Raw genomic sequence first — 26,775 nt, forward strand, 5'->3', positions numbered from 1 at the left:
AAGTTGCGTGAGAACACTTTGGCAAGACAGCCACATCTATGGCAAGTGCTACAGGACGCGTGGGGTGAAATGTCACCAGAGTATCTGGACAAACTGACAGTTAGAATGCCAAGGATCTCCAAAGCTGTCATTGCTGCACATGGAGGATTTTTGTAAGTAGTTTAAGAAGTTCAGAATTTTTTTTCAATTTGTAGTCGTAATTTTTCACGTTATTAATGTCTTGACTATCCATTGTGATCAGTTGAATGCCACTTTGGTGAATGAAAGTACCAATTGGAATGGTGGTGGTGTAGTGGTCTAAACACATAACTGGTAATCTGGTAATCAGAAGGACACTGGTTCGAACCACCACCATTGTGTCCTTGAGCAAGGCACTTAACTCCAGGTTGCTCCGGGGGAATTGTCCCTGTAATAAGTGCACTGTAAGTCACTTTGGATAAAAGAGTCTGCCAAATGCATAAATGTAAATGTAAATGATAAAAATCCAACAATGTAAGAAACATGCTTTTGACTTCAAAATGTAAACAGCTTTGACACTTGAGCGCATTAGCTGGTAATAACAGCGATAAAGTTTACATGCAAAGTGAAATGGGCAAGAGGGCAAACAAATAATGTATGCGATTGGTTTTTGCTCAACGGCAAAATAATAATGGATTATGTACATGTATAGTAAAGCCAAAGGTCAGGTTCTTCTCTTTTTTTACCATTAAATAACATTGAAAGGAGTTTTTCCCTTGCTACAGTCAATTCAGCTTGTTCAAAGGGGGCTTTAAGACAGGGCATGATTTTCTATAAAGCTGCTTTGAAACTATGTGCATAACCTATTGCGAAGTGTGTTACACAAAATAAGATTTGTTATTTTTTCCCACAATTTATTGTCTTTTTGATGTAGCGTTGTTAGTTTCATCTGTTATTCAGTAAGGTATTTTTATTATTCTGGTTGCACTGCACTTGATAGTTGTGAAGATGGGGAATAAATATATTTTCTTACAACATTTGGTTCCAAAACATGTAAAAGCTTGTACCAAAAAAACATCCCAAAATGCAGGATCACATTTGACCTGAAGACGGCAGCTGGCTCTAATTATTGAAATTTCTTCCTTCTCTCAATATGACTTCATGAACTGCAACAGTGGCAGTAAAAATAACTTTAGTTGTTCCATACTTAGAAAGAATACTTGTTGGTTGGTAATTTTAAATGTTTCAGGTGAAATTGACACTTTGTCATTACTACATAATTTGCATGTTTTTATCCTTCTCTCTGTAGGTCTGCGATACCATACTGGATTATACCAGGGAACAGTTCTCCTTCACAAACCACCTTGTTAGTGCCACCCTGCTGCAAGGGGAAAGATAGAGTTTGAGCACATCAAGTAATCTACAGACTCATTTAAAAAAGTACAGTGAGTCAATTTAATTTCAGGCCCTATTTAATGTAACACTTCAGTCTCAACTAGTCAGTTCAAGTTTAAGGCGCTAAAACCATTGAATTTCAACATGCCAGAGATAAGCGACTCAACCATAGGCGGAAATCGTGGGGGGTCAGGGGAGTCAGGACCCCAACCATCTGAGGGTTGTCCCCCCCCTAAAATATCATTAAAATATGTGTATTGTAAATAATATAATGATATATTCTTAAAATAATTGTTTAAGAAATAAAATAATACAAATGCAAGCGGGGCAACAACAAAAAAACCTTGGTGTCCCCTTCAAAAATTGCTCTTGAGAATTGTTATGTTTATTGTCCCCCCAACATTTTGATGAAATTTTCGCCCCTGGACTCAACGCTGTTTCAAGTAATGTCAAAACCATTCAGTTTGTGGCAGTGAGCTTGTTTGCTTGTTAAGCTTGTTAAGCTTGTTAAGCTTATTTTGCCAACTGCCATAAAATCAAAGAAGTTACGGAAGAAGAAACACAAATTCACAACCACAACATTAATTTGTTGGCTGGACGCTGCAATGGAGATGCACAATACAGACTTTCCTGCAGCATTCAGCGTTCATGAGGACTCCTACCCAACGGAGAGTTATTTGTTTTTATTTTTTCATTCACATTTCCCTAGAGAGAATTATCATTTGTAAGTAATGCTCTAGCATCATTAGGCAGCATATTTAAACAATTGAAACTTCCAAAAACAGTCAAGACTCTAAACATGTGCCTTCTTTTAATGTGCTGATAGGCTAGCCAATATTTTATATTTTTAAACAGGATTATCAAATGTGGATTCATTCATTTATTCACTGGCAGCCAAAAGTTTGGAATAATGTAAGATTTATCTGTTTCAGAAGGAAATTGGTACTTTAATTCACCAAAGTGGCATTCAACTGATCACAAAGTGTAGTCAGGATATTACTGATGTAAAAAACAGCACCATCACTATTTGAAAAAAGTCCTTTTTGATCAAATCTAGACAGGCCCCATTTCCAACAGCCATCACTCCAACACCTTATCCTTGAGTAATCATGCTAAATTGCTCAATTTGTACTAGAAAATCACTTGCCATTATATCAAACACATTTGAAAGCTATTTATCATTAAATGGAGCTTAACCTTGTCTTTGTGTTTGTTTTTGAGTTTCCATAGTATGCAATAGACTGGTATGTCTTAACGTCAATATTAGGTACAAAAAACTACCACTTTCTAACTCATCAGTCAATCAATGTTTTGAGAAATGAAGGCTATACAATGCTTGAAATTGCCAAAGATTTCATACAATGTTGTACAATAAAGTCTTCAAAGACAAAGGACAACTGGCTCTAACAAGGACAGAAAGAGTTGTGGAAGTCCAGCTGTACAACTAAACAAGGGGATAAGTAAATCAGAGTCTCTAGATTGAGAAATAGACGCCTCACATGTCCTCAGCTGACAGCTTCATTGAATTCTAACTGCTCAACACCAGATTCATGTACAACAGTAAAGAGAAGACTCAGGGGTGCATGCCTTATGGGAAGAATTGCAAAGAAAAGACATGTTGAAACAGAAAAAACACAGACATTGGACCAAAGATAATTGGGAAAGAGTGTTATGGATCTTAACCCCATTGCGTTTTGTGGGATCAGCTAGACTGTAAGTGACTGTGCGCCCAACAAGACAGCCACATACACTCACCTAAAGGATTTTTAGGTACACCTGTTCAATTTCTCATTAATGCAATTATCTAATCAACCAATCACATGGCAGTTGCTTCAATGCATTTAGGGGTGTGGTCCTGGTCAAGACAATCTTCTGAACTCCAAACTGAATGTCAGAATGGGAAAGAAAGGTGATTTAAGCAATTTTGAGCGTGGCATGGTTGTTGGTGCCAGACGGGCCGGTCTGAGTATTTCACAATCTGCTCAGTTACTGGGATTTTCACTCACAACCATTTCTAGGGTTTACAAAGAATGGTGTGAAAAGGGAAAAACATCCAGTATGCGGCAGTCCTGTGGGCGAAAATGCCTTGTTGATGCTAGAGGTCAGAGGAGAATGGGCCAACTGATTCAAGCTGATAGAAGAGCAACTTTGCCTGAAATAACCACTCGTTACAACCGAGGTATGCAGCAAAGCATTTGTGAAGCCACAACACGCACAACCTTGAGGTGGATGGGTCAGGGGAGTCAGGACCCCAACCATCTGAGGGTTGTCCCCCCCTAAAATATCATTAAAATATGTGTATTGTAAATAATATAATGATATATTCTTAAAATAATTGTTTAAGAAATAAAATAATACAAATGCAAGCGGGGCAACAACAAAAAAAACCTTGGTGTCCCCTTCAAAAATTGCTCTTGAGAATTGTTATGTTTATTGTCCCCCCCAACATTTTGATGAAATTTTCGCCCCTGGACTCAACGCTGTTTCAAGTAATGTCAAAACCATTCAGTTTGTGGCAGTGAGCTTGTTTGCTTGTTAAGCTTGTTAAGCTTGTTAAGCTTATTTTGCCAACTGCCATAAAATCAAAGAAGTTACGGAAGAAGAAACACAAATTCACAACCACAACATTAATTTGTTGGCTGGACGCTGCAATGGAGATGCACAATACAGACTTTCCTGCAGCATTCAGCGTTCATGAGGACTCCTACCCAACGGAGAGTTATTTGTTTTTATTTTTTCATTCACATTTCCCTAGAGAGAATTATCATTTGTAAGTAATGCTCTAGCATCATTAGGCAGCATATTTAAACAATTGAAACTTCCAAAAACAGTCAAGACTCTAAACATGTGCCTTCTTTTAATGTGCTGATAGGCTAGCCAATATTTTATATTTTTAAACAGGATTATCAAATGTGGATTCATTCATTTATTCACTGGCAGCCAAAAGTTTGGAATAATGTAAGATTTATCTGTTTCAGAAGGAAATTGGTACTTTAATTCACCAAAGTGGCATTCAACTGATCACAAAGTGTAGTCAGGATATTACTGATGTAAAAAACAGCACCATCACTATTTGAAAAAAGTCCTTTTGATCAAATCTAGACAGGCCCCATTTCCAACAGCCATCACTCCAACACCTTATCCTTGAGTAATCATGCTAAATTGCTCAATTTGTACTAGAAAATCACTTGCCATTATATCAAACACATTTGAAAGCTATTTATCATTAAATGGAGCTTAACCTTGTCTTTGTGTTTGTTTTTGAGTTTCCATAGTATGCAATAGACTGGTATGTCTTAACGTCAATATTAGGTACAAAAACTACCACTTTCTAACTCATCAGTCAATCAATGTTTTGAGAAATGAAGGCTATACAATGCTTGAAATTGCCAAAGATTTCATACAATGTTGTACAATAAAGTCTTCAAAGACAAAGGACAACTGGCTCTAACAAGGACAGAAAGAGTTGTGGAAGTCCAGCTGTACAACTAAACAAGGGATAAGTAAATCAGAGTCTCTAGATTGAGAAATAGACGCCTCACATGTCCTCAGCTGACAGCTTCATTGAATTCTAACTGCTCAACACCAGATTCATGTACAACAGTAAAGAGAAGACTCAGGGTGCATGCCTTATGGGAAGAATTGCAAAGAAAAGACATGTTGAAACAGAAAAAACACAGACATTGGACCAAAGATAATTGGGAAAGAGTGTTATGGATCTTAACCCCATTGCGCTTTGTGGGATCAGCTAGACTGTAAGTGACTGTGCGCCCAACAAGACAGCCACATACACTCACCTAAAGGATTTTTAGGTACACCTGTTCAATTTCTCATTAATGCAATTATCTAATCAACCAATCACATGGCAGTTGCTTCAATGCATTTAGGGGTGTGGTCCTGGTCAAGACAATCTTCTGAACTCCAAACTGAATGTCAGAATGGGAAAGAAAGGTGATTTAAGCAATTTTGAGCGTGGCATGGTTGTTGGTGCCAGACGGGCCGGTCTGAGTATTTCACAATCTGCTCAGTTACTGGGATTTTCACTCACAACCATTTCTAGGGTTTACAAAGAATGGTGTGAAAAGGAAAAACATCCAGTATGCGGCAGTCCTGTGGGCTGAAAATGCCTTGTTGATGCTAGAGGTCAGAGGAGAATGGGCCAACTGATTCAAGCTGATAGAAGAGCAACTTTGCCTGAAATAACCACTCGCTACAACCGAGGTATGCAGCAAAGCATTTGTGAAGCCACAACACGCACAACCTTGAGGTGGATGGGCTACAACAGCAGAAGACCCCACCGGGTACCACTCATCTCGACTACAAATAGGAAAAAGAGGCTACAATTTGCAAGAGCTCACCAAAATTGGACAGTTGAAGACTGGAAAAATGTTGCCTGGTCTGATGAGTCTCGATTTCTGTTGAGACATTCAGATGGTAGAGTCAGAATTTGGCGTAAACAGAATGAGAACATGGATCCATCATGCCTTGTTACCACTGTGCAGGCTGGTGGTGGTGGTGTAATGGTGTGGGGGATGTTTTCTTGGCACACTTTAGGCCCCTTAGTGCCAATTGGGCATCGTTTAAATGCCACGGCCTACCTGAGCATTGTTTCTGACCATGTCCATCCCTTTATGGCCACCATGTACCCATCCTCTGATGGCTACTTCCAGCAGGATAATGCACCATGTCACAAAGCTTGAATCAATTCAAATTGGTTTCTTGAACATGACAATGAGTTCACTGTACTAAAATGGCCCCCACAGCCACCAGATCTCAACCCAATAGAGCATCTTTGGGATGTGGTGGAACGGGAGCTTTGTGCCCTGGATGTGCATTCCACAAATCTCCATCAACTGCAAGATGCTATCCTATCAATATGGGCCAACATTTCTAAAGAATGCTTTCAGCACCTTGTTGAATCAATGCCACGTAGAATTAAGGCAGTTCTGAAGGCGAAAGGGGGTCAAACACAGTATTAGTATGGTGTTCCTAATAATCCTTTAGGTGAGTGTATATGGCAAGTGCTACAGGAGTATTTGGACAAACTGACAGCTAGAATGTCAAGGAACTGCAAGGCTGTCATTGCTGCTTGTGGAAGATTTTTGAAGCAGTTTAAGTTCTGATTTTTTATTTTTTTATTGTAGTAGTAAACTACAATAAAAATCTTTCATCTTTCATCTTATTAATGTCCTGACTATACATTGTGATCAGCTGAATGCCACTTTAGTGAAAAAAGTACCAATTTCTTTCCATAAGAGCAAAATTTGTACATTATTCCAAACTTTTGGCCAACAGTGTACTGTAAATTATTGTATCATATGTTTTATTCTCCTGGCAATAATAAAAAAGCTAACAATTATTCTTCAGTGGGGTAGAATATCATTATCAAAAGAAATATTGTAAAATATTTTAGTAAGAATCGCAATTTTCCATTACATTAGTTAGTGTGGAAGTTAATATTGTGAATGCATTATTTGGAAAAATATTTGTCTCAATATATGAGTTTTATGCAGTTCAAAACTGTAGGTTATGTGCTTTATTTGTTATCTGTCTAGTATTTTATAAGTAGTTATTTTTTGCTATTAATAAGCTTAATAACAATGATTACAATATTGTAACGAAGTCAATGGAAAGGAGGAGGCGAGAACTGGCTTGTCAATATAAATAATATTTTTAATGATAAACTTAAAAGACAAAACACACACATGATGGACATGTCCGTAAACTAGCTCTCTCTCGCACAATCCTCCGCAGTCGGCCTTTATCCCTCTCGGAGGCTTGATTAGCCTGATAAGGGACCGGGTGTGTATGATCATGACTCGGTCCCGCCCTCCACCCTGCCACATTTCTCCCTCGTTCTCTCAGGCAGGGGAGCCCCTTGCATGACGTACACCCCCTCCCTTTCCTGGGGAGGGGTGTGCCTCTTGCCCCATCTGATGGCAGGTCATCCCCATCTACCTGGATGAGGGAGGGGACAAGGGGAGGGAAACTGAAATAATTAAATAGTGGGGTACTTCCTGTAACAGTGTGTTACCCCCCAAAAAACACTGTAAAATTTAAACGAGAGGGAAAAGGCCAACGTGGAGCGGCAGTGAGGGAGAGAGAGTTAAAAAAAAAAAAAACACATACTCACCAGTTCTCCGATATGCCATAGCTTGTTCCTCGGCCACTCCTCCACCCTCTAACGTAGACAGCCGCGCCTCTCCGGGCGGATCAGAGGCAGACCTCCATCCCCTGGCAGACGGAACACCCCGCCGCATTCTCGGGGAACAGAAGGGGTCTCCCCCGCCGCTGGCAGAACAAGAGCCATACTGTTTGCAAAATGTGCCATGCCAAATTCAATTACTTGTGGAACACAACGAATCTGAGAGCACATTTAGCAAGGCACCATTCTGATGTACAGCTAACAGAACAGCAAACAGCTATGGTTAAATGAGTGGATGCCTCTTATCTCACTCTGGAACAGTTTCACACACCAAAGTTACCACCGACCTCAACTTGTGCAACCAAAATAACTCAGTCAATACTTTATTTCATTTGCAAAGATATGACCCCTCTCAGTGTTATGGAGAATGAAGGCTTCCGTAATATGGTGAATACAATGACATGAGAAAGTCACGGCTATACTGAAGACTGCCTCCATGCCTATGCTGACATCTCGCAAAGTATCCAAACAATAGCTAAAAGATTAAATAGATAAGAAATATATAGTGCATCTTGGTGGCTCCTCATAACAGAAAACTAGAAAAACTAAACAAATGATAAGAAGATCAATCAAACAAACACTAGAAGAAAAAAAACCTTCTAAAAACATGAGTTGGATCGTGTCGCTAAACAGGCTCTAAGACACTCTGATATACAGTAGAGTTTAGTGTTCCAATGATTAAAATGGAAGTGAAAGGACTAATTAAAGGGGCTGTAAATGGGATGTGGCAAGAAAAATGGGACAGTGAGACAAAGGGGCGTCATATAGATAATATCCAAAGATCCAAAGTTTGATAGAAACAATTGTGACAATAGAAGAGAACGTGTATCGACTCAGAATTGGGCAATCCTTAATTTGATCAATCATTTTAAATCAATGGTAAACACAAATTTCTTGAAACATTTGAACATGTACTTTATAACGTGTTTAGGAAATGAGAATGAAAGATTACAGCTTATAGATGCACTAAAGTCTTTAGGAATTTCTCCACTACTAAATTTCTACTAAAAAAGGATTCAACAGCTCTGCTAATATATTTGAAGGATACCGATTTGAAAAACAGGATTTAATAATTTAAGTGCTTTTTTTCTTCTTTCCCTTAATGTCAATGTGAATGCTCCACACTCCATCCCAGTAAGTGGCAGAAATGCACAATAAGCTGGTTTGACAACCGCCATGAAACATAAAAGAAGTTTGTCATGGGTGTTTTTCTCATCCCTGCCTCCAGAGGGTGATAACCAGTGAGTTGTGCAGAAATGTGAGATAGAAGAAGATGCACAAGCCAGTATTGTTGGATGTTCATGCTGATTTTGACAAATCATTTAAAGTCCTGATTGAGGAAAGTTCTTTTGTTCAACATTCATGTAAGTTGATATTTAAACATATTAATACTCCTATGAACACATTTTTTGCATTGTTTAATCTCTGTTTCTCTTGTGAGTAACTGCTGTTTAATGGAAATGTTTATTTAATGCAGGATTGTTTGAAACAGCTTTTATGTCTGTTAAATTGACTTGTGTAGATTGTATTGGGAGTTTTTTGTGTATGAATGGCCTGTTGGAGACTTTTATTCTTGAGGTTTAATTGGATTATAAAGGATCTGTTATTTATATTCATCATTATTTCATCCCTTTTAAAGCCTGCCTGCATTCATGTATCCACTTTAAATGAGCTATTTGAGAAAGAGACCGACCGATATGGGATTTTTGATTATACCGATTTTAGAGGGGGGAAATTCACCCATTACCGATATGGTGGCTGATATAGATAATTTTTGGGCTGGAATAAAAACAGACCTTTTTTATGTGGATTTTGCACCGATATGACCATGCAAAGGTACTCCGAATGCTGCTTTCTTAAATATTTGTATCAAAGATTATTTGACTTTATTATTTTACATTTATATAACAAATTCTAGAAATGAACACTCGAAAATAAGGAATAAATAAAAATACAATAATTAGCTTAAAAACATCAGTACTGTTTTAAGTCAGTTGCTGACCATTTAAATAAAGAATAAATAAAATGAAAATCAGTCAAATGCTGACCATATAAATAAAGAATAAATAAAATAAAAATCAGTCAAATGCTGACCATATAAATAAAATAAATAGCTAAATAAACATCAGTACTATTTAGTATCGGTCAAATGCTGACTATTTTAATACTGCCAGTCAATTTGGGGCAGGTTGTAAAACAAGCAGCAGTTTTTTCAATTATTACTGTGAATAAGGTCTAAAGCCTAACTATGGTTATGCATGGTTAATGTGGGTGATGGAATTACCTACAACAATGCAATATTGTATAAATTAAAGGAATAGTTCACCCAAAAATGAAAATTCACTCATTACTCACTTAGCCTGATGCCATGCCATGTATGACTGTCTTTTTTCAGCAGAACACAAATAAAGATTTTTAGAAGAAGATCGAGCTCTGTCAGGTCCTTATAATGCAAGTAAATGGGTGCCAGCACTTTATCAGCTTAAAAGTAATCCATACGCCTCCAGTTGATCAATGTATGTCTTCGGATGCAAATCGATATGTTTGTGTAAAAAAAAAATATAAAACTGTTTTGCGTGTTGCGTGACATAAGCGGCTCTTTTTTACAACAGAAGAACGATAGTGTCCAGCCATTTCAAACAGCCCTGGATGGAAGTGCCGATTTTAAGTTAATACCATTATATTTATCGACTTGTTTCTTACATAAACCTATCGCTTAATTTCAGAAGACATTCTTTGATCGACTGGTGTCGTGGATTACTTTTATGCTGCCCAAATGTGACTTTTGGACCTTCAAAATGTTTGCACCCATTTACTTGCATTATAAGGACCTGACAGTGCTCTTTCTTCTAAAAATCTTCATTTGTCTTCTGCTGAAGAAAAACATTCATACATATCTGGGATCGCATCAGGGTAAGTGAACAACAAGAGAATTACAATTTTTGGGTAAACTATTCCTTTAAGGAATATATTCCTTTTTTCATTTTTGGCAGATCATCCTACAATTGAAGAAAGAAAAAAGTTGGTATATAAAGAGGAACAACTGCAAGTATAACATCTGAAGTTTACTGGCATACTATTATAAAAATGCAGTGTGTTAAAGAAGAGTTTAAAGAGGAGTGTGAAGACATCAGTATTACAGAATCATGCAGAATTAAACATGAAGATACTGAAGAACAAAGAGGTTGGTGTTCATTCTTGATTCTTCATAAAGACTGTTGAGAGACATTAAGGCCGTTTTCACAGCTGGCTTGTTTAGAGGATTTGATTCAGAACCTGGTGCGTTTTCTCCCTTAATTCGGTTTTGTACTCAAAACTGCACAAAAACAATAAGTCTGACCAATTGAAAACAAACTGGAGCCATCCACTTTTGGAAAGAATGTAATGTGACCCAACAGAACAATGAACCAAATATCCCTTTAAAAACAATGAACATACCTGATGGTTCTTTGGAGAAGGCATCTGTTAGTCAGCATGCCACTATAACAGATAATCAAAGCATGTATATAGCCTTTTGGCGACTACATTAGTGTTTAAGATGTAACACTATATTATTAAGTTGTTTAATAATTCCTGAGGTAACTTTAGTACGATCGCTTCTGTCTTTTGAAGAACAAACGGTATAATGGCGGTGCTTAGCATAACTCTTGACAAACAATACTCAAATTTGTATAGGTTGACAATTATTTACAGGTATATAATTTTAACTGGTCTCTTGATGGATGAGCGAAATCTTGGAACAGTATTACATGACAGACTAATGAGGTGCTTGCTCACATGTGACTTATTAACACAGTTTTGGTCTGTTTTCAGATGTTGCCTTGTGAAACAGAACCAAGAAGGAAATGCAACATTAGCCGCTTGTCCACCATCAGGCCGAACCGTTCTCGTTGCAAAACCATACTGTTCTGTGCTGATCCGGGCCAGTTGATGCGGTTATGCTTTCTTTTTCCACTGTGGCACCATGAAATCAGTAGAATGTACGTATCAGGCCCGTCTCGCGTACGGATCACGCCATGGCGATGGTGTGAGAGGTATACATAAGAGCGAGTGCACTATTAAGGATGAATGCATGATCCGGTTTTACTCTGCTAATACACAGGAAAGACACAGACCATGTCACATAAAGGAAAGTAAAGGGTAAATGGCGACATGTTTACCTTCATGTGCTGATAGCTTGCGTTGCCATGAACATTGAACATGCAGAAAGGTAAAAGTTCCCAGACTAGCTAGAAAGGATATTTATTGACAATTCATAATTTAAGAACTGTATTACATGAAAATAGTATATGGGAATATATTGATACATTTTTAGTTTTAATGAGCTCGTAATCTACTTCCCTGACAAAAAAAGGCATGTAGAAAATAAGTGTAGGCTTCAGTACTAACTAAACCATCATCCTAAAATCATGATAATACGCTAAACATAAACTTGCGCTCGGAACCGTTCAGCCCAATGGTGGAAAAGTAGCTATTGTATAAAATTCAATAAAAAAAAAATATTTGGAACAAATCTTCAGAGCCCCTTATAGTTTTGGGTTCCCTCACAATAACTTTACCATGGTTTTACTTCAGTAACCATATTTTAACCATGATATTCAAGTTATTTTATTTTTCATTTGCACAGGGTACACTGGGCATTGAGATGCTTGGGACAAGTCTCAGAAAAAAAGACAGGACAATTTAACATACAGGCAAACAGGACAGACATAGAAGTAAATATTGGGGATGCAGAGAGGTATTCGTGAAAAGACAGTAATGAGTAGGGGTGGGATCCCAATATTAAACAATGACCATAGATACCATACTCCTGAAGCATCTGCCAGATGGCAGTGTCACTAACAAATTGCGAGCTGGATTGATGCAGCTCTTCATGATTTTATTGCCTTCAGAAAGCGTGAATGGTAAAGGTCCAGTAAAGTTGGGAGTTTGCTGCCTATGATGAGCTCTGCTATTCTCACCACTCTCAGCAGCACTTTGCGATCGAGTGCAGAGCAGCTACCATACCAAACAGCCAGTCAGGATGCTCTATGTTGCAGTGGTAGAAGTTTGTCTGGGTGCTCAAAGTTTTAGCCTCTGCTCGAAGTAAAGTTGTTGACAGGTGTATCTCACTACCTTGTCTGTATGAAGGGACCAGGAGAGGTCATCGGAGATGTGTACACCGAGAAACTCATAGCTTTTGACCCTTTCAACCTCTGCTCCATTGATGTGAATAGAAGTGTGTGTCATCTCCTTTGTTCTGCTGACATTCAGGGAGAGGTTATTGTCGCCACACCATACTGAGAGTGCTCTGAACGGGGAGTACAGAAAGGGACTGAGCACACATCCCTGTAGTGCTCCAGTGCTGAGTGTGAACGTAGAGGATGTGCAGCTGAGATCCCCAAATCTATTGTAGCTTGGCTACAAGTTTTGATGGTGTTAAATGGTAAATAGTCTGCACTTATATAGCGCTTTTAACCTTAGAGGTTACCAAAGAGCTTTACACTGTGTCCCAATCACCCATTAACACACACACACACACTCATACACCAATGACAGCAGATGTCACCAATGAGACTAGCCTGCCATTGGGAGCAACTTGGGGTTCAGTGTCTTGCTCAAGGACACTTCGGCATGTGGAGTCATGTGGGCCGGGAATCGAACCAACAACCCTGCGATTGGCAGCCGACCCGCTCTACCAAAACGAGCATAGAATGTGTTGAACTCATCTAGTAATGAAGCAGGCGTATCCACATTGCTTCTTTTCTTGTCTTTGTAGCCTGTTATCGTGCACAGACCACTCCACATGCGTTTGACATAGGCGCTGCGATAGTCTGTCGCCTCTCTGTCCCTGTAGTCTCTTTTAGCAACCCTAATAGCATTTTGAACGTCGTACCTAGACTTTTTGTAGGCTGTAATGTCAGCAGAGTTAAAGGCTTTGGTTCATGCTCTCAGCCTGGCGCACACATCTCCATTTACCCAAAGCTTCTGGCTGGAAAATATCCGTAAACTGACAGTTTTGACAAAGTAAAACCATTGTAATAATGGACATGTAATGTATAATAGTAATTGTTAAAATACAGTATTTTTATTAAAAACATAGGATAACACAGAATTAGGATTTTTATTACTATTGTTTTCATTTTCCTGTATTATTGTGGTTGCACTATGAATTTCATGGTTACAATATGGTTACTGTAGTAAAACCATGGTGACTTTATAGTGAGGGCACACAAAAATATTTCAGAAAAATATTCTCACGCTGTTCTCTAAGGGGCTCTGTACAAATCAAACAAGCTACAGGTCTGAAAACACCCTGAAGGAATAACATTTTCAGACAGTTCACTAGCTCTGACAGCATATAAAAGATCACAAAGTAGATTCTTTAAAAATTTTCAATTGTGTTCTTTTTTTTTCTTCTACACATTTGTTTCAATTGACTATGTTCATTTTAGATTTGATACAAGTTAAAGAGGAAAGACAAGAGCAGAATGAAGTGGAGGAGAAACGTCATGATCATAAATTTGATAATATGACTGGTGAAGAAGATTTTAGTGGTTCAAAGACTGAAAATCATTTCTCAAGAGACAAAAATTCCTTCACCTGCTCTCACTGTGGAAAGAGTTTTACACAAAAAGGATACCTTAAAACTCACTTAAGACTTCACTCTGGAGAGAAGCCTTTCACCTGCCTTCAGTGTGGAAAGATTTTTGCACATAAAGTAAACCTTAAGCGTCACATGAGAATTCATTCTGGAGAAAAGCCTTTCACATGTCATCACTGTGGAAAGAGTTTCTCAGTGACATCAAGCCTTCAAAGTCACCTTCGACTTCACTCTGGAGAAAAGCCTTTCACATGCCTTCAATGTGGAAAGAGTTTTACACAGAGAGGACATCTTTATGTTCACATGAAAATCCACACGGGAGAGAAACCTTTTACATGCCCTCAATGTGAAAGGAGTTTTGCACATAAAGGAGATCTAAATCGTCACATGAGAATCCACAGTGGAGAAAAGCCTTTCACATGCCTTCAGTGTGGAAAGAGTTTCACTCAAGCAGGGAATCTCAAACATCATCTGCATTTTCATTCTGGATTTAAGCCATTTAACTGTGATCAGTGTGGCAGGAAATTTCTGCTGGTATCGCATCTAAAGGTACACCTGAGAACTCATACAAATGAGAAGCCTCACGTGTGCTCTTTTTGTGGAAAGAGTTTTATTACATCAGGAGAGCTGAAAACACATGAGAGGGTGCATACTGGAGAGAAGCCATTCAAATGTACTATATGTGAGAAGAGTTTCAGCACATCAGGTAATCTACAGACTCATTTAAAAAAGCATTCTCCAAAAGTGTCAAAGTAAGCAAATCAAATTTTTGGGTCAACTCTTATTTAATGTAACACTTCAGTCTTAACTAGTCAATTTCAGTCAGTCAGCTTCAGTCAGTGTACTACATCTGGGCCTGTGTTCACAAAGATTTTTATCTTACTAATTAGAGTTCTCCAAAGAGTTCCTAGCTAGGAGTTTTTGCTTAAAACCAACCTTTCCCTAAACTGCTAAGAGCAAGTTTTACTAAGAAAATCTTATAAGGCAGTATTGACCTCATTGCTATGGATGATGTCACGGTTTATGTGTGTGCTCTTTTAAATCACCCCAAATGGTTGGTAGACTCTAGGGCTGCACGATTTGGACGAATTTCATATTGCGATTTCAATTTGAACTGCGATTATGATGGTAATGTTTTCCACATGTTCAACTGCAAAAAGGCTGCTGGGGTTTTCACACTTGAGCCTTCTTAAAAAGAACCAAACTGAGACCTTTTTTCAGTTCAACCACAAACAAATAAATATATAAACAGTGAAACAAATTCTTCTTCATATTCAAATGTTACCATCCACCATGTACCTGTTTTTGGTCCATTTTGTGACAGTCTCAGCCCACTAATCATCATCATCATTAGTTTTTGAAACAGTCAACTTGAATATTAGGGATGCTCCAATCAGGATTTTAACATCTGATACCGATCTCCAGTTTTCTTTTCATCTCATCAATCGATGCTGATCATTTAAGTTTTATCAGCAGCTCTGTCAAAACTGGTTATATGTAAGCTTTCTGCTCAATGTCACTGTTAACTAAATTTCCCTGTTGGTAAAATCATAATTGTTGCCTAGTTTTTGTTGTCAAAAATAATGTTGGTTGAAGGAGTAATTCAGTATACACAAAATATAATGTTAAAATATAAATGGTACTCTTTATTCTAGGCCTTAAAAACTAGTTGGCTTATACAAACTATTCTTTACTGTTTATGAGATAGTCCTAAAGAATGAGGCTTAATGTCAAACTGAGGTTGAACTGATAATAATTTAAAGTTAGTTTGTCACCATTTCATTTAATAATTTGTATTCATTATTTTATTATATTTAGCAATGCATTATATTATAGTAACTAAATATTTGATAGATTTATTATATGTATGTTCCTTCCTTTTCATTGTGTTGGATGTTGGTAATTAGTTCCGCTTTCACTTGTTTCCGCGGGGAGTGTAATAAGGGCGACACACTCTCTCGTGAGGGAAACAAATGACAGGAGAATGAAGAGATTTTTCTGGACTCTACAGGTTTTGCTGTTAATGCTGTTTGCTCAGCAATCATTTAATAAAGGTGTTTGAATTATACCCCATCTTGTATTCTGCGTTATTATTATGATACCTGTGCCTTGCGGAAACGGAGACGCTGCTACCGCAGATAAAAATAAAAAACGCTTCACGCAGGACGCGCCAATTTAGTGTTAATAAAGCGTTTAGCGCACGTAAGCAAACGGAACCGAACTCTGAGCACTTCTGGGAGTTGTGGAGCACAAACAGCTCTGAAAACACTGTAACAATGCTCTAATTTAATATAGACTGGACAGAGCAGCGCAAATATACTTTGAAGGGAGCAGACTATTTATTTAATTAAATCGCAGCTGTTTGCAATTTAATAATTGCACAAGGTCATATCGTGGTTTGGATTTTATTTTGATTAATTGTGCAACCCTAGTAGACTGGAAAGCACTGTTTGTTAGCAAAGACAGACAGACAGACAGCCAGCAAGATAGATAGATAGATAGAAAAGAAAGAGAATCTATCTGTAATTAATTCATAAATAATAATTAGCCTAATACGTTTACTCAAGGTTGCTTTACAAAGCAAAGACAAAAAAAGTACATCCAAACTAAAACGGAACAAACAACAAAATCACAAAGATTTACAAGAAAAGTTGAAGTAATTGTAAGCCCGTTTATCGGTCCAATGGCGGTCTCCAATAATACGGGTGAAGGTCTCTGCGCGTTACTGTCTTGTTACGCAACACAACAAGATTAAATGAAATACATTTTCTCTTATGTATTACCTCGTTATTTCATCTGACTCCATAAATGAAAAAGGTTTTTATGATATCTGTGCATCATTAAAAGTGAGCGAATGTTTGATTATTCCTTTTAACTCCTTTAATTATACTTTACCCGTTTAGATTAAGAAACGATGTCGCTTTGAGGTCCTCGCATGTTTTTCTCTACACCGCGGGTCTCACGATCACAAGCGGCCAGTATTGGATCATCAAACAGAGGTAATTGCTATATACCTGAGATCGGTCACGTTCAAGTTCACACAATCAAAGATACTTCAGTATAGCCCCCATGGAATTGCATACACTTGAATGTAACGTAACGTTTTCTTCAGTAGAGGTCATGGCCACTATTACAGATGTAAGTTGACCAACATAACTTCTCTTGTAATAGCTTTGGATTGGCCATGCGTGGTTTCCCACGTACACTTATCTGGAGAAACATCAAATTAAAACAGAGGTAAGACACACCCGAATTTAGATTGGTCAAGCAGCATTTGCTGTTCTAAACGGAAATTCCCTTTTTGTCTTTGCAAACCAAGTACACTTGAATTGATGCCAAATATTAGTCGTCATTAATCTGACGCAGACTTGCGGTAACATACGAATCGTTTAATCTGTTTGGGAAACACAATGTCGGAGTCACTCAGAATAAAATCAAATGTTGACAATTTATTGACCAGGTAACATAATCAATTCATCAATTCAAATTAGACAGTGATAAGTCAAAGTTAGACATTTTATGAAAACATAAGAAATTCGAATTGCAATCACCTGATATAAATTACACACACTAAACTGTGTGGGATCGTCTGATTACAGAGAACCCTGAGCAATGTGTCACATCTCCTTAAATACCCAAACCATGAACAAAAGTTTAGGTTAAAAAGGTTAGGTTTGGAAGTCCTGGGGACATACCTCATTAACATAAAAGCAGGGAGGGGACAGACCTCATTAACATAAAAGCAGGGAGGGGACAGACCTCCAGAATTATACAGCATTTGGCAAAGACCTTATAACTTTGTTGTCAATAAGTTTTACAAACCTGGGAATAAGAGCACTATACCAGATGCACTGAGACATTTTAAATGATTCCAAACATGTTACACTAGTTACATTATTTGTATACATCAGATATAGACTTTTGTCACATACAGATCTTAGGTGATTCTGAGCTGAAGGGGAATGGGTGAGGAGAGAGGAGAGAATGGGACAGATGTGGAAGGGCAACAATGAGGTGTGAATTTGCAGTCTTCGCTCTGTGGGGTGTGGTGCCTCAGGAAGAGTTGCTAATTGCGAGAAAGTTAATTTGTTGATTTTCTCAAAGATCATACATTTGCTCTTTGCCTTTGAATGCAAACACATTGGCACCCTGCCTTACATAAACATTAACCTCAAGGGTGCGAGTAGCAAAGAGAAAAGAGATGATTTTTCAACAGCTTCTTGACGAATTCATAGGAGGTGACCTCCTGGAGGTTTCCAAAGTCTAGGGACACTAAAAGACCTACCACCCATGGAAGACAATCTAGACTTGGGAGCAACCAAAAAAACAGCCTCTGTAGACATTATTGAGGGAACAAGTAACACACACAAAGGTTTGAAATATTGTGGGGCAAGATTATGAAGAGCCTTGTACTATAATTAGTATATTGTGTCATATGCAGTATTCAAAAGGTAGATAGTGTATTTGCTTGAGCATGGGAGTAATGTGTACTGATCTTTTAGTATGTGTGAGGAGTTCTGAACATACTGTAGTCATGAGTGTTTTAGCTGGAAGTCCTGTTAAAACAGATTTACAATAATCCAAGCGTGATGTGACAAAAGCAGGGATTACAATCTCTGCATCTTGGGAACTGAGAGCGGGACGAATGCAAGAGATGTTACGTACAGTAAATGGGAAAATAGCAGTATTTACAACATTGTTAACATTGACGTTAAACATCAGTGTGGGGTCAAATATCACAGCCAGTTTGTGCACAGTTTTAGATGGATTGATTGGAAAACCATCCAGGTCCATTGTAAAGAATAACTGTCTAGAAATAAGGGACTTTGCTCCAGTCAGCAGCATTTCTTTCTTTTCAGCATTAAACTTTATATAATTCACTGCCAACCAGTGCTTTAAATCATGGATAGATATGGTGTGAACCACTCCAAAGAAATACCAGTGATTCCAATAGCAGACAGACATGCAATAAGTATGTTAGAACAGATAGTGTCAAATGCAGAGCTGAGATCTGGAAGTAGAGGAAAATTGAGCATACCAGAATGAGAGGAAAGAAGGTCATTGTGAACCCTCAAAAGAGCTGTATATGTGCAATGCAGAGGACGGAAGTCAGACTGATAAGATAAATTCAGATTATTAATGGTTCAGTGAGCCTGTAACTTGCTAGCAACAACTCTGTCTAATACCTTTGAAACGAAAGGAAGGTTAGATACAGGCCTATAATTACACAAATCAGAGGAATGTACACCAGTGTTTTTACTGTAACAACAGTAGTTTTAAGACCAAATAGAACACCAGAGACAAGAGACATATTAATCATATGAGAAAGCGGTGAGGCAATAGCAGACAAGCGTTGTTTTAGGAGAGAAGTAGGGGCAGTGTCCAGTAAACTTGAAGTGTAAGATGTTCTTATTAGCTCAGCAACCGAGGAAGTATAAGTAGTAGTGAAACAGGAAAAATCTTGAATCAGGTGCCTAGGTGAAAAATCAGTTATAGATGTGGAAGATAGATGGTGACAAATAGTATCAGTTTTAGTTTGGAAAAAACTAATAAAAGATTCACAAAGCTGTGCAGAGCCTAAGTTTGTCCTTTGCAAAAATTGTCCTTGGTCGATGGACTCTGCTCTGGCTCGCTGACCGTGGCTGGCGTGGGCTCTGGCTCGCTGGCAGGCGGGGCAGGCATGAAGGGACGAGCCATGGATGACTGGGGGGTCACCACTGTGGGAGGAGAGGCAGGGTCCTCCTCAATGACGCCCACAGTGAACGGCGAGCCGCAGGCCAGCAGAGTCTCCTCCACGAATTCGAGGAGTGTCCAGCTGCGCGTCGCCGGTGGCAACCGCTCCTTGAGCGAACTGTTCAGGTTAGCCCTGAAGAAAACCACCAGGAGTCCGGGAAGTCCGCTACACTCGCCAGCTCAAGGAAATCGCGGATGTGGTCCTCCACAGGATGGTCCTCTTGCATGAGGCTGAGCAGTTGACAGTTCGCTTGTAACACCGCTAGATCCATATTCGGTCGATCGTTCTGTAACTTTAGTAGGAGGAGGCAGACGAGGAGTGTGGATCTAAGTGCGGGTTTTATTTAACAAGGTGAAAACAAGACAGACAGGAACAAAGGAAACATCCACGATGGGAAAAATGAAACAAAAACATGAAAACATCAAAAGGGTACATGAACAGGGTAAACTGGGCTGAACATCGACTTCCAGACAGAGCAACGATTGACAGAGGAATGGAGGAACAGCAGGGTTTAAATACACAGAGACACGATAATGACAAAATGATGTTCAGGTGAGAACAATAACACGGTGCTGGCAGTGATGAGGGCCGGGAATCATGGGAATTGTATTTTGAGACAGGGGACACGAGAAACATGGGGCAGACAACAAGGGATCTTAACAAGTAGCATGCATTAATTACAGTAACTCACAAAATCAGACAAAAAGTGGCATTCATTTGAGGCGTTCGGTAAACTAACTTCACAATCTTAAATGCCACTGTGGAGTGGTGGTGGCGTAGTGGGCTAAAGCACTAAACTGTTAATCAGAATGTCGCTGGTTCGATCCCCACAGCCACCACCATTGTGTCCTTGAGCAAGGCACTTAATTCCAGATTGCTCCGGGGGGATTGTCCCTGTAATAAGTGCACTGTAAGTCGCTTTGAATAAAAGCGTCTGCCAAATGCATAAATGTAAATGTAAGTATTCCAAGGATACGGGTTCCAGTAAGATGATTTTTAGGTAGTGACAGTATACAACAGCCAGTCCTTCACCCCTACCCTGTGCCTGAGGTTTTGTCAGGTAGCTGTAATAAGGAGGAGCAAGTCATTAGGTATTTGCCATGTTTTGGTGAGAATCAGTATGTCCCAAGTCTTTCTCAGAGATCAAGTCACAGAGGAAGGTCCCTTTACCAGATGACGAACTGGTGTTAAATAAAGCACAATTGTGGTGATATATGATTGTTCTCGTTCAAACAGCAGATTTCAATCTTTACCAAAGCTCTCAGCACATTAAATTCTATTCCACTGTGTGTATGTGATGGCAAATTACGATTATCCCATCATCTCGGAGATATAGATGGCAAGCAGGCTAAATAAGATTAGGCTGAAAAGTCCTAAGACAAGGAAAGGTGTGGCTAAAATGTCCAGGGCAGAACATAGTTGATAGCAGAAGAACATAAACAAACAAACGTACCCATGAGAAGTGGCAGCCAGTCACACACAGTGTTCTCTCACAAAGTGCAAGCAGGAAGGAAGATGGATAGATGTGATTGAAACAAGTGTACATCCCATCTTCTACTGTGTCAAGGGAGCCCCGTGATGGCTGTGAATGCGACCATTTCTCTCTGCAGCGAGCACACATTCTCAGAAAACCATACGTTATGAATTGACAGACGATTTGTGGTTGATAGATTATTCTGCTGAATGACAATTCACAATTTGTAATAATATATTTATAAGATTATATTATTAAAATACATTGACTCAGTCACGAATCAGGCGATACATTTTTAAAAGGTTAATGTCATAATATTCTAAAATATTGTTTTCAATGTAGATTGATGACAGCAGGCATGCTTTGGATAATCACTCTTAGGGATTCAGAAGTCCTCAAGACGACTTTCTAAGCTTTCATGGGTTTAGGAATGACTTTTGCATTAAAATTCTTCACAAATTACACTTAGATGAATATTTTACGAGTTCTAAAATTAGATGTGACACATCACTAATTTTTAAGAGTTGCTCCTAAATTTCCACATTAGGAGCTTCTTTTAGCCTTAAGATTTTTTGTGAATATGGGCCCTGACGAACGTAATTGGAAAGTCATAAAAAAAGAACCACAAAGGTTAGGTTTCAGTCATAATTAAGCTAATGTCTGATTGGTAAAATGCTTTGATATGTAAAATGCATTGGAACACAAGTCAAATGATTTTTATTTGTATACATTTTTATTTTTTTGCTTTTCTCAAAACATCTCAAAAACATGAAAATAAACAATTGGATAAAGACTTTCTATAGCTTGGTATTTTATTTCTAAATCAAATACTTAATATGAATATGAAATAAAATGTATCATTCTCATATTCATATACAAGTAGTAGCTGAGCATCATCTCAGGGATGTAGATGGCAAGCAGGCCAAATAAGAGAAGGCTGAAAAGTCTGGAGACATTTAATTATGGCAACAGCTGGGATGCAATAGATTCACCGGCGGGCAGTGGAGGTAGAGTGGCGATGAAAGGTGTGGATCGCTGTTAATATCCAAGCGTTTCCAAGTATCCAGAAGGGGTGATGGCAGTAGTCCATCAAAAGTCAGAGACCAACAGGGTATTCAAATGATGGTATGTCCAATAAAAAGAAGTCCAGGGCAGAAGATAGTCAATAGCAGAGGCAATATATGAATATTAAATGAAATTATGAAATAAAATTGAACATGAATTTAATGTCCACATATGAGGACATACATTTTTTGGAAAACTATTTGCTCTTCAAAAAACTATTTTTTTGTGTGTTTATTAGGTGCTAATTGTCACAAATCAAAAAGGGAAATGGAAAATGCACACAGCATTCACACTGTTGAATTAGGCTTCTACAAGCACTGAACAGTAAAACTTTATAGTTTTATTTACTTAAATCATACACTTTGATTTAAGTATTGTTAGGGGTATAACAGTTATGACCTAGACCAGATATGGAGAAAGAAAACCAGGAGTCAAGAAGTTCAATTAAAGAATCCAAAATTTACTGAAGAATAGTTTGCAGTGAAATTGGTACAGCCAGCGGCAAAGTCTCACGAGGAGATCGAAAGCTAACTCATACCTTACACAAAATTTTACATCAATTATACCATTTGCAAGGACGTATATTCTATTATTTAACTCCTGATTGGCTAACAGAGCATAAAGGCACAACATATAGATAGCTATAGCACATCAACATTAATCAGCGCAATTGTCGTCCTGGCTCGAGATTTAGATCTCTAGATGGTCTCGGGCGTCTTCGAGTCTGCCTGCTGTGTCTCCCTGGGTTCAAAACCTGGGTAGAAGGTCAATACGCACACACGAAACACTGACGAACGACAGTGTTTCTGTGTGCACAAGGGAACCAGAGCACACATTTATCAGGTAATTTTAACCAAAAGAGTGAGATAAGAAATATTCACCCCTCAGGCAAAGGAGAGGAAAGAAATAATAAGAGAAAATTTACACTTCTACTTATTCAAGTGCTATTACATAGGATTTTAAATCATATAATTAGTCATGGACAGGTAAAAATCAACCACAGAATACATCTGGAACATATGTTTAACATTCCCCCTGGTGTCTCATCTCAAGCTTATTCCCAAGACGACCTTCAAGTCAGCCTCCGTGCAGAACAGAGAGAAAGGCTTCAAGGAATGTGCATGAAATCAAAAATTAACTCTTAACACACATATGATTCGAAGTATATTTCAGTTATGCATAAGAAAAATAAAATTGATTATGTGCGAATGCATATAGTTAATTCATCACTTTATTAAAGAAGTTTAAGCAACAGAATATAGATACATAGTGATCAATACATCTTTATATATGTATCGATATAACTGAAGAGACAAGGGATTTCGACCCTCACCCTTCAGTATGCTTTTTGTCAAGGACACAATCCTAAACCGATTCATTCATTCAAATATAATTCATAAACCAGTAAAATACACATAAACTGAGTTCCAAACTCAGGGTTAAGAGTTGATTAACTCAGCTTTCTGTAATACCCTACAGATCTTTTAATTACGTCCAGAAGACAACTGTACTACAGAATCTCCTCAATCATCAGTTACCCACAGTTCTTACTGAACCAAATAAGTTAAGTTTTTATCTTAGAAACACATTCTATGCTAATAAGTGGTACCTCCTGTTATTCTCTAACCCTTAGTTATCTTTGTTCTTGCTTCCCTCTGAAAGTTTATTTTCTGTTGTTGCTGTTTGACAGTGATTTTAGAAAGATGACTATACACATTATTTGAGCTCACATTCTGTACCATTTTATGCATTACAGTTTTATGAAAGTATGATGATAATACGGTGTCAGCAGTTCTGAGTCAACAGTACACTGATTCGGAGACAGAGTTGGTCACAACAGTTCACGAGTCAACAGTACACTGATTCGGAGACAGAGTTGGTCACAACAGTTCACGAGTCAACAGTACACTGATCTGAGAACTCGGTTCTGTCTCGGTTGGACATGTCTGCAGAATTACATATGTACAACTGCTTCATGAGGGCCTCCATGAAATCATCTTTGCATAAGTATGTCTATTATCCTTTTTAAACTTAAACTTTAATATTTCAAAAAAGATATATAATAATTCAAAAAAAATTGCAAAACATTGTATCATCATGGGGTTCATTCTTGGCAGTGTCCTTGGTCACAATGATACACATGGTGGTCTTCTCATCAGCATTCTGTGCAAGTTCCTCATGTCCTAATGTTAATAGGAAAGGATTGATCGGATATGTAGTACACATTAACAAGAAACATGTTCAATCTTTATTTTTGTTCATGACACAAGTAATTTTCCAATTAGGGGTATACCTGTGGATATATTTTAAGGCCTACCTTCAAACTCGGTGCCTCTGTATAATCCTTGGGAGCAATTTCCAAACACCTGAAGGTACCACGTTCATCTGTACAAACAATAATACGGAAGTATAAACATCACAGGACCACGCAGCCATCATACCGCTCAGGAAGGAGATGAATTCTGTCTCCTAGAGATGAACATAATTTGGTGTGAAAAGTGCAAATCAATCCCAGAACAACAGCAAATGACCTTGTGAAGAGGCTGGAGAAAACAGGTAGACAAGTATCTATATCCACAGTAAAATTAGTCCTATATCGTGTGGGTATATTGAAGCAACATTTTAAGATATCAACCAGAAAGTTAAAGCTCGGTCACAAATGAGTCTTCCAAATAGACAATGACCCCCAAGCATTCCTACAAAGTTTTGGCAAAATGGCTTAACGACTACTAAGTCAAGGTGTTGGAGTGGCCATCACAAATCCCTGACTGAAAATTTGTGGGCAGAACTGAAAAAGCATGTACAAACAAGGAGGCCTGTAAACCTGGCTCAGTTACACCAGTTCTGTCTGGAGGAATGGGCCAAAATTCCAGCAACCTTTTGTGAGAAGCTTGTGGAAGGCTACCAAAAATGTTTGACCCAAGTTAAACAATTTAAAGGCAATGTTACCAAATACTTACAAAGTGTATATAAAGTTCTGACCCACTGGGAATGTGATGAAAGGAATATAAGCTGGAGTAAATTATTCTCTCTACTATTATCTTGACTTTTCACATTCTTAAAATAAAGGTTATAACAGATGCAATGAAACAAGAATAAAACGTTTTCATAAGAGAATCTTCCATGTTATAGCAGCGTAATTTCCTCAAGTAATACAAAATACAAAGATGGAGTACTTTTCCTTGAATAACATCAGTATTGGCCTTAAAAGTTGTCATCAAGTACAGTTTCCAAGTACTTATATTCCTTGACAACCTCTACAGATTTTCCCTTAATGACATGATGGGTAAAGAATTCCTATGGAAATCAATCAGTTTTGTTTTGATTACAATAATATTTTAAAAACAAATATCACACCATTGTGTAAACATATCCACCATGGCACCATGGTCGCAGTCTGAATCACTGAGGAGGCATAGAATAACTGAATCGCCAGCAAATTTAATGATGCATCTCCCCTTATAATTATTTAGACAATTATTTATATATAAAGAAATTAAAAGCGAGACACAACACATCCCTGTGGTGAACCAATAGAAGACAAGTTTGTCTTTGGGATCTATTAGTAAAAAGTCAATCAGACAGCACACTGTTTTAAAATCCAGTTTTGTTTCAAAAATATGGGGCTGAACACAATTAAAAGCAGAGAAGTCAATAAACAGCAATCTTGCATTATTTTTTTGTTCCCTCCAGGTGCCTCAGGATCAGGTTTAGTGCAAGTGGCATCATACACTCCTCTGCCTGTCCTTTAAGCAAACTTAAAGGGATCAAGTTCTGATTGTGTCAATGTTAAAATCTCCTCCCTAACAAGGTTTTCAGATGACTCCATAACCAGTAAAGTGTGTGCCATCATTCTTCCATAATTCTTAGTTACTGGAACAACTACAGAATATTTCCAGAGACGTGGGACCTTAGAAAGCTGGAGTGATTTATTAGAAATAAATGATAAAATATCTGAGAGTTGCTCTGTGCAGTTTCTCAGCAGTCTATCTCCAATAAGATTAGGCCTTTTCTTAACCTTGACCTGACTAAAACATTTACATCATCAACATTAGATATGTTGACTTGAAACTTAGTCTATAAATATAATATCCCCATTTCTTCTGTATAAGCAGAAAGTTCTGAACTAAAATCATGAACATCAAATTGTGTAAAATCGGTTACAATCATTGGCTAATGCAGAGCTTGATTTCTATTGTAATTCAATCATTGTTTACTTTTGCTATATTCCAATCATAAATATAACTCCATCCTAAGCTAGATGAGACTTTCCACTTGCAAAATCTCTACTTTGTTCTAGCAACAGTTTGGCTAACTTTATTTCTTTTCTAACTTGTTTTTGAGCTTCTCCATGGTAAATG

General features: G+C 38.1%; 2 protein-coding genes across 2 annotated transcripts in view; both read left to right on the forward strand.

Moving 5' to 3' along the window:
* The window catches only part of LOC127644931 (gastrula zinc finger protein XlCGF57.1-like), a 111,571-nt gene that overhangs the window by 25,150 nt on the left and 59,646 nt on the right, over positions 1-26,775 (forward strand). The gene's annotated exons all lie outside the window — the stretch shown is intronic.
* On the forward strand, positions 8,827-16,189 carry LOC127644920 (gastrula zinc finger protein XlCGF8.2DB-like). Its single transcript, XM_052128377.1, has 3 exons — positions 8,827-8,922; positions 10,552-10,742; positions 13,993-16,189. The coding sequence occupies exons 2-3, from the start codon at positions 10,646-10,648 to the stop codon at positions 14,895-14,897; spliced, it is 1,002 nt and encodes a 333-aa protein (XP_051984337.1). The 5' UTR covers positions 8,827-8,922; positions 10,552-10,645; the 3' UTR covers positions 14,898-16,189.

Source organism: Xyrauchen texanus, chromosome 6, assembly GCF_025860055.1.
Source record: "Xyrauchen texanus isolate HMW12.3.18 chromosome 6, RBS_HiC_50CHRs, whole genome shotgun sequence".
Lineage (NCBI taxonomy): Eukaryota > Metazoa > Chordata > Actinopteri > Cypriniformes > Catostomidae > Xyrauchen > Xyrauchen texanus.

Bases quoted from the DNA above. Each gene is read 5' to 3' on its own strand.
- LOC127644920 (XM_052128377.1), top strand. From the start codon at position 10,646: ATGCAGTGTGTTAAAGAAGAGTTTAAAGAGGAGTGTGAAGACATCAGT. The intron at 10,743-13,992 runs GTTGGTGTTCAT...TGTTCATTTTAG, and splicing joins AGATACTGAAGAACAAAGAG to ATTTGATACAAGTTAAAGAG.